Source organism: Chroicocephalus ridibundus, chromosome 3, assembly GCF_963924245.1.
Source record: "Chroicocephalus ridibundus chromosome 3, bChrRid1.1, whole genome shotgun sequence".
NCBI classification, from domain to species: Eukaryota; Metazoa; Chordata; class Aves; order Charadriiformes; family Laridae; genus Chroicocephalus; species Chroicocephalus ridibundus.
In genome coordinates, this window is record NC_086286.1 from 62,631,597 (window position 1) to 62,640,273 (window position 8,677).

General features: G+C 41.5%; 1 protein-coding gene across 4 annotated transcripts in view; it reads left to right on the forward strand.

The window, feature by feature from the left end:
- PLAGL1 (PLAG1 like zinc finger 1) overlaps positions 1-8,426 on the forward strand; it is a 50,903-nt gene extending 42,477 nt beyond the window's left edge. For all 4 annotated transcript variants that reach the window (XM_063329426.1, XM_063329427.1, XM_063329428.1 and 1 more), the window contains 3 exons: positions 29-148; positions 1,681-2,177; positions 2,556-8,426. In XM_063329426.1, the coding sequence (XP_063185496.1) occupies positions 29-148; positions 1,681-2,177; positions 2,556-3,831 (1,893 nt within the window). In that variant the 3' untranslated portion in view covers positions 3,832-8,426. The remainder of the gene's footprint in view (positions 1-28; positions 149-1,680; positions 2,178-2,555) is intronic.
- Positions 8,427-8,677: the final 251 nt, after the last annotated feature.

Consider the following 8,677-nt stretch of genomic DNA (forward strand, 5'->3'; position numbering starts at 1 on the left):
AACATGTGCTATTTTCTTCCATTCACAGCCAATTGAACCTCACACAGAATTGAAAGTATGGTATGCTGCCGATTATGCCAAATTTATGGAAGCTTCTGCAGTCTTCATTAAAGAGGAATCTGACGTCTGTCCTTTGCCTCCAGTAGCAGTAAGTACCCCTAATCTGCATTCAAGACATCACCAGACATAATAAATTACAATTTACATGCTTTCTCTGTTTATGTAACTCTGGTAATCCCAGAGTAGACCATAGAGTAGCAGGCTAACACAAAACCAAGAGCAATTTTAACCAAACAGCTACTCAGAGAAAGGCTGCTCTTCCTCTCCTGTGTTTTTAGTCCAACAGAGCCATTAGATATAGCCAGAAGTAACTGGCACCAGTGAGATGTGTTGAAAAGACTTAAGATTGGCATTAATTTGTAGATAAACAAGCTGTCCAGCCTCAGGCTACTTTCACTAGTTCCTCTTTGTTAGGCTCTGATTGGTTGGTCAGATAACGCACTGATTATTTCAGTCTTCCCTGTGCAATAACCCTTTAATACCAATATCATCCCCTCTGTATGATAGCAGGAATCCTTAAACTGATAGGAAAAGTTCCTAAGTGTTGAAAACATGACTATGAAGATTGATACCTATGCTAGAAGGAAAAGTTAAACAGGGAATATGATAGAACTGGGAATTCAGAGGTGCTCCAGGAAGGGAAGTAATCCCATTGTTGCGTTTGCACATGAGGGCTTTAGAGCATACCCCAGCAAGAATGGGTGGGAGGGCCACAGCGTCAGGCATAGATAAGGTAGAGGAGGGCTCTGTCTGTAAATAAAGACAGAGTGGACACAGCCTCACCACGTTCTCCAGAGCAAGCTAGCCCAAGAACAAGGGAAAGTAAGGACAGTTTAAGAGACAGCTAAGGAAATACATGATTGTGTATTAACTGGAAGTACGTTTCATCAGTGATTAGCGGCTTTTTTGTAATTGTTTTTCATTGGAATTTTTAAAATGTAAATATAAAGTGAATAACTAAATCCAGTAGAGCTCTTGTTTCCACAGAAATAGTACTTCCAAATAATGCATCGCTTGCTAAAAACCTTTTGTTTTAATGCCTCTAAGTCAAGATAGGCTTGAGATCCCCAAACCTAAGGTGTTCCTTATCTAGTTTAAGAAAGTCTAAAGCCAAATGTCAAGCTAAGTGAGGAAGTCTCTCCTGGAGGCATTGACTGTTGCCAGCATTCTGGTAAAGCAAGGAAATCCTGTTCGACTAAACTACATTTATATGCAGAAACCCACACAATTTTTATATGGTTGCAGTAGGAGATAAATGATGTCAGTCTAAGGATATTTGCAACAGTTTGCAACTGCTTTTATGATTAAGTCCATAAAAGGAACAAATGTAGAGACTTTGAAATTCAGTAAGCACAGATAAATAAAGGTGAAGGATTCACCTAAACAAAAACATGGAAATCTATTTAGCCAACCATTATTTTTTCCGTCTAGTTTGTAGACTCCCAGAGAGAATCCATTTCCAGACAAGTAGCTGTATGGTAGGTAATACATTGAAGTAAATATCACAAGGACACTGACAGGTCTTGGGAAAGCCCTGGAGAAGATTTAGGGTCAGTTAGAAGAATATGACCTTTCCTTAGAATGGCTAATAAAAAAGACCTGTTTCTGTTCCCATTGCAGAAAGAGCCCGTAGACCCTTGGATATGTTCCAGCTGTAGAAGCACTTTTGCAACTTTTGCTCTGCTAGAATCTCACCAGTGCATCCACAAAGACCGAGTCCTTACCACCAGGTTCAGACCACCAAATAAATTGGGACCTGTAAAGGCAAAAAGCAAACTCAAAGGGAAACTGAGAGGAGCGACATTAGGCAAAAGCATTGCCCAGTGCTACGGGACCATTTCCTGTTCCTCTGCTGCAAAGCTAAGCTGTACCAGCTCAGGAAGCACTTGCGATGCTCTTGTGAGGTTCATACCTAAATGGAGAAATGGCCGGTCTTCACTGTTGAAGGGAAAAGAAGCGAAGCAGACAGACGGTTACCCTTGCCGACTCTGTGGGAAGATATTTGATTCAATTGACAAGCTCACAGTCCACACTTACGTGCACAAAGGGGAGCGCCCCTACAAGTGTTCCCAGCACGGATGCACAAAAGCCTTCATTTCCAAATATAAACTGCTCAGGTACAGCTCTGAAGGGACTCCTTTTCTGGTGGGTGTGTGGGGAAAAAAACGAGGACATCTTCTTCCTCATGAGTGTCCTAGTGACAGTTAATCCCCGAGTTCCAGTTTTTCTTATTCCTGTTTTGGTAGAATTGGAGAAAACTAATCTCCCTCGATTGCAGTGGCTACTGAAAAAGATTATGGTGAGCAGTTTAAACTACTGTATGCTTTATGATTAACACCTTCCCCCAAAAAAAGTTAGGCTTTTACTAATAATCTGAGAACTTGTGAAAGTGCCTTCCTTCAAAAGTGCCAGGGTTTTCAAGTCTTGAAGCTGCACTGGGTACTAGAGTAGAGTAAATGTCAATGCAAATAACTTTGTTGTTGTTGTTGTTTTAGGCACTCAGCCACTCATTCTCCACAGAAATCTCACCAGTGTGGCTACTGTGAAAAAACCTTTCACAGGAAAGACCATCTGAAGAATCACCTTCAGACTCATGACCCTAACAAGATGGCCTTCAAGTGTGAAGAGTGTGGAAAGAAGTACAACACCAAGCTAGGCTATAAGAGACACTTGGCTCTTCACGCAGCCACCAGTGGGGACCTTACCTGTAGGGTATGTGCCCAGGAGTTTGGCGGTACTGAAGTTTTGTTGGAACACCTCAAAAGCCATGCAGGGAAACCAACTGGTAATACCAAGGAGAAGAAACATAAGTGTGACCACTGTGAGCGTCACTTCTATACCCGTAAAGATGTGCGGCGTCACATGGTAGTTCACACAGGCTGCAAAGACTTTCTGTGCCAGTTTTGTGCCCAGAGGTTTGGGCGGAAGGACCACTTGACTCGCCATACTAGGAAGACTCATCCACAAGAACTGCTGAAGAGCAGGTTGCAGAATGGTGACTCAGTGGGTCTCCTGGACCAGCTTTTTCCATTCAGACTGAAGGAAGATGCTGGCATACTGTCCCCTTTTCCTGAAAGGGTCTCTGTGCAGAATGGGATTTTGAATAGTTCAGAGTCAGAGGAATACAACTGTTCACATCTTCATTCCCAGCCAAGCTTACAAACTGCTCTTCCCCTTGAATCTCCTCCTCATTTGCAAAGGATGGGCTGTGCAGACAGCCTTCCAGCTGTCCATCCCACACCATGCTCAACAGCCATTCCTGCCAACCTGAACCTTCATCAGCCTAATAAATATGACCTTAGTTCTACCTCATTTGCAGCAGGATCCCTCAAGAGTCTACCAATAAAAGTGGATGTTAAAGGTTACAATGTGCATCTTCTTGAGGACCTGCCATTACCAGAACCTCAATCTCTCCACAAAATCAGTCTGGAAGAAGCTTCCTCAGGGCCTGTAGGGGATACTAACAAGTACCCAGTGCACAAGGAGACAGAGGCAGCAGCTGAAACTCCGAGCCTGCCTTTCATGGATCTCACTCATGTGATGAGTTTCTGGCAGCTCCCACCAGGTGACAACCAGAACACTACTGGGGACATCACAATGGCATTTGGTTCAGAGGAACCATCACACAGGCTGAATGGCTTTGGCCAACAGCAAGGTCTTCAGCTAGCAACTGGTGGGATGGCCATAAACCAGCTGCATCATCTTCCTCGCTCCTTTCCATCCACTACAAATTCTGTAACGTTGCCTCATTTTCATCATGCCTTCAAATAACTATCACCATGTTTGGGGGTTTTTTTCCTTCTTTTTTGAAGACTGTGCTTCTTACTTAAATCTCTTAGGATGGGGTGATTTTGTTTTGGTTTTGTTTTGTTTTTAAGAAAAACTGCCCCAAAAGTTTTCAAAGCACGTTATGAACGTGGTAGTTAAATTCAGGACGTTAATAAACAAGAAGCTCTATTTTTCATACTACTATTAGTTTTTTAGCATATGACAACAGTAGAACTAACATATTTCCCTCAACACCCTCTATATTTTTGTTTCTTACCTTTCACGCGAACAACTGAATAAATACCTGCAATGATAGCAAAGCATCATAACAGGCACAATAAAACTATGGCTGCTGCGGTAGGAGAAATAGGCTTAGGGTGAATGGGAAGAAGGGGGAAATCACAGAAAAATCATTTTAATGAGCCATAAATCACAGCAAATTTATACACATGGCAAATGTAACAAACAATTTATGAACGTCACATAGATTTCTGTTAAGCATTTAATTACTGAACTTTATGAATATTTCATTGAAATCAAAATCATTCCACGAATAAATCTTACCTCCTTGTTCCACTTTTTTAAATGAAGATGATCACTTCAGATATGTGCATCTCCTGCATTTTTTCCTAGGGCTGGAAATAACTCCCACTTCAGCATGATTGTGTGAGAACCGATGTCTTGTATACATGCAGTTTTCAGAATGGGAAATGAATTGTCTCAAAGGTTAGAGCAAAACATTAATTTTCACTTAGAGCTGTATCTGGCAAGGTATCAGCACCCGTCTTTCTCTAGTAAAGCACTTAAGCAGTTGGTTAAATTTAAGCATATGTTATCCCATTGGGTCAACAGCTTGATTGATTTAACATTCAATAAAAACTAATGCTTCCTACCTTAAGGGGCCTTTATTCACCTTTCGTTGATTAAAAAATGGCCGTTATTTAGTCTGGGAAATGATTATTAATCGTAGCCATCTGAAATGTGGATTCCTTTATGGAAAGCCAGCCCTGGCCAGGCAGCTTGCCGAAGGCAGGCTGCGACCATGCAGGACCTCTGGTGGGACAGGTCCACATACAGAAGGTTTGTGGTGGTGAGCTCCTGCTTGGCTGTGTTCAAAACCAGGTTATGAACCTGCCTCACAAGTGTCACCTGAAATTAGTGGGTGTAATTGAGGCAATTTCAGTCCTGGGGGTTTTGCTCAGTAGCGTTGGCACAGCTGCAGTTGGACTTCCAGCCTTTTGTTTCCTCCAGACCAGAACCACCGGGACTTTGGTTTGTTTCTTGGGGTAAATTGTCCATGTACGTTTCTAGTTGATGGTGCGTTGATGTGAGTCATATCACCTGATACATCGCAAAAATCACAACTCCCAGTAGATGACATTATTAAAAAAACAACCAGCCACATTCTTCACAATTTACTTTCTTGCCTAATCCATGCTCATAAAAAAAAAAAATCCTGGTTTGAGTGGATGATGCAATTACTAAGGGATGCAGTTGCAGCTACAACAGACACAGACTTTCTGAGTCTGAGTAAATTCTCAAACCCTGACTGAGCATGTTCTCTACTCCCCTATTAATCACAGAAATATTTCCAGATAGCTTCAAATAAAATATATTTTTTAAATTTTTGCTGTTTTGCTGTTAATGATCTACAACGACATTGCACACAACTACAAAGATCTGAACGTTCTTACAAGTTTATCAGTACTTGGTTTAAGGAAAGGTTGTATTATTGCAGTTCATGCAGGAATATCTTCTTCAGAGACACTGTTGAGTAGTATTCTTTGTTACACACATTTCTGGCATAAGGCATCAGAAGGAATTTTAATATTCTTTTAATGACAACCACAATAGGAAGAGCAGGTGCTGCACAGTCATGCCCAGTTAGAAGTTATTTAAATTATGAGTTCCAGAATAAGGAAGAGGTTGCAGACAATGTTACATGTACGTTCTACAGCTAGGCTCGTATTTTCATTCAGACTTGGAAAGGGGTGTGTGTATTCACTTACTGCATTGTTTTCTTTGTTCATGCAAATTGTATTCACTTGGCTTCATCCAAGTTTATGTACTTGTAAAAAAGAAAAAGAAAAAAAACAACACAAATTTTGTAGCAGTGCCTGATCATATACTGTTAATAGACATTTTTGTCATTTTGGTTTGTGCTTCTATGAGAGGTGTAACTAATTACTGAAATACTTGTCTTTGAATTAAAACCTGATGTTAAGAAGAAAATGTTATGCAAACGCTGAACTAGACGGGCACCCAACCTTCTTTGAGCTGCTCGAGTGCAGGGGGGTGGCTGAGCTCTGAGCTGCCCGGAGGGGTGCTGCTGCTGCCCGGCCTCAGCCTCTTCTGAAACCTGGAAAGATGCATTGGCAAGAGACGCTTATCGTACGTAACTACGAGTTAAAGTCCGAGTCTCATTCAAGTAAAAAAGAAAAAGAACCACTTCTGATATTAAAACACTTAAAAAGCACGCTATGATGATGTCTACAAGTAAAACACACGTTAAATGCGTAATGCTGCGGCTTTTACCCCTCAGCCCCTTCAGATTTCTTTTTGCAGATATCTTGACATCATAAATGTAGAGGAAGCTGGTGGTGTCCCATCACAAAGGCAGACAAATTATTTCAAAAGGTCACGTTTGCAGAAGAATGGTTTTGTTTTAAAATTCTCACGACTCAGGAGATGCCCCTGAGTCATCTAATACTTAGTGTAGGGCTGGACTTTCTTCTAGCTGTTGTTAGGGAAGTTTTTTGTGAGCATTTTTGAGAGGCCATCAGTAGCTCTCAAGGCTCGTGAATACTTTGTTTCTGGGCAAGCAAATTCTTCAGGCTCGGTAGTCCTGCTTGGTGTGGTCCTGAATATCTCATTTCTGAAAGAAGAATAGTTTGGTTTTGGTGGAGTTCGGGTGGAAAGCAAGAACCCCATGGAGAGGTGTGGAGAGATGGCAGGAGGTCTCTCCACACCTCTCCTTTAGCCAGCTCTCCCTGGGCTTACCTGTGGTGTCCGAGAGGATGGGGCTGGCAGGCGTGGCTTCAGGCAGTGGCAGTGGAGGAGGTAGCAAGGACATCTCTGGTGGCACTGTCTTTCGCCGATGCAGGGCTGTGACAGCACTGGTGTGGGGAGAGGTGGCCCCACACACGCTGTGAGCATGGTGGAAGCAGGCGGCAGCTCCACCAGTGGCCAGTGCTTCCTCCTCTCAGGAACAGCCCATTCTCCAAATGGGAGAGGAGGATGCAAGGGCAGAGAGGTGGCGTGGGGAAGGTAGGATAGACCATGGCATAGCACCTAGGGGACAGAAAAAAACAAACCTGGCGCCCTGGGAGATGTGAGGATATTTTACCTCATGTCATTGTAGCAATAAAAAAAACACTCTTTCCTCGGAACTCTGCTTGTAAAGCTGTAGAAGCAGAGTGATACATGCCAACCGAACAGCAGAATTACTAAAATCAAATGATACCATAACATATAGAGAAACTTAGTACATATTTCCTCTCATACAAAAAAAAAGAAAGTGCTCATTTTATAAAGAAAAGGAAGCCATGTAAACCTGAAATAAGGAGCTAAAATTACACTACATGGAACAAAAGGCTGCGTCCTCTATGTAAGAAAAAAACAAAAACCAACAACAATTTCTAGTGCTGAGTTCCCATCCCCTACCAGAAACCATGTTCATTTCTTCAGTTTTATTCACCAACGCTTCCTGTTGGGACTCTTTTCTTAACAAATGGCTTACTGTTAATTCCCAGGAGTTTTTCACAGCCAGTCTGAAATAGGATGGTAAGTTCCATATATTACTGATTCTTTTTCTGCTAGCATAATTTTGAAGTGCTCCTCTCCAATACATGGTTCCTGTCCCTATAGTTACATTTTCTGTAAGACACTGGGAAATGGTCTGTGGAATCGATACCAAACAGCTCTACACACACAAATAATGGGGGAGGACCCCCCCAAACATGGTAAAGCTTGCTTTAACTTTTGAGGGTTCATTTATTCAGGTGTAAAATAAAACAGCTGTGATAACATTGCACAAGACAGTCTGGTACGGGGTTGTTCCCCCACCCTTTATTCCTGGATTGAAAAAAAAAAAGGCCAAGAAGCGCTGCGTTAATGTATTTGGGCTAACTTCATGCCTGTTGTTTCTAAGTTTATCATCTGTAGGAGTTACACTTGCTTCAGTGTCATCCTTTCTGTATCTAATCACTATTAGCCAGAGCCCAAGTAGAGTTTAATTAGACTCTGTAAAGACTGGTATTTATTATTGCTGCGTCCAACTATTTTTCATCATCATTTACTTTATGAACATTTAATAGGCAAGAAAATTCCTTATGGATTTTAATTGAAAGCCTTATTGGGGACTGTTGGGCTTAAAAAAAGCCAAACAACCCAACATACTGCAACGCTGAAAGTTTATCCAGGGTGATCCAAGGCTGGTAATAGATTGGGTGGCCGAAAAATAAGGCGGCATATGCCTCTGCGACATTTCCATCTTATCAATCAATTTCTAAAAGCAATTGAAGTTTTTAATGCAAGAAGGAGATTTGGTTTCAGTTACTCTAAACTTGAAGTGCATACACAGCCATTTATCGCTTATCAATCACTAACATTTATCATTTATTGTTTACTAGAAGATTCTATTAAATATATACATGAAATTCCAAAATGTTAATTTGTCTTGTTCAATATATCAAAGCAAAGCATTAGCGGGGGAAAAAAAATCACGATATCGGGTCTTCGTACATTTTCTTGAAACCATTGAATGAACCACATCCATCTACTTGTAGGCAATCAGATAATGACATTTTAGCAACCGATATACAAATAATCTCACAGCTTTAAAAAGGAC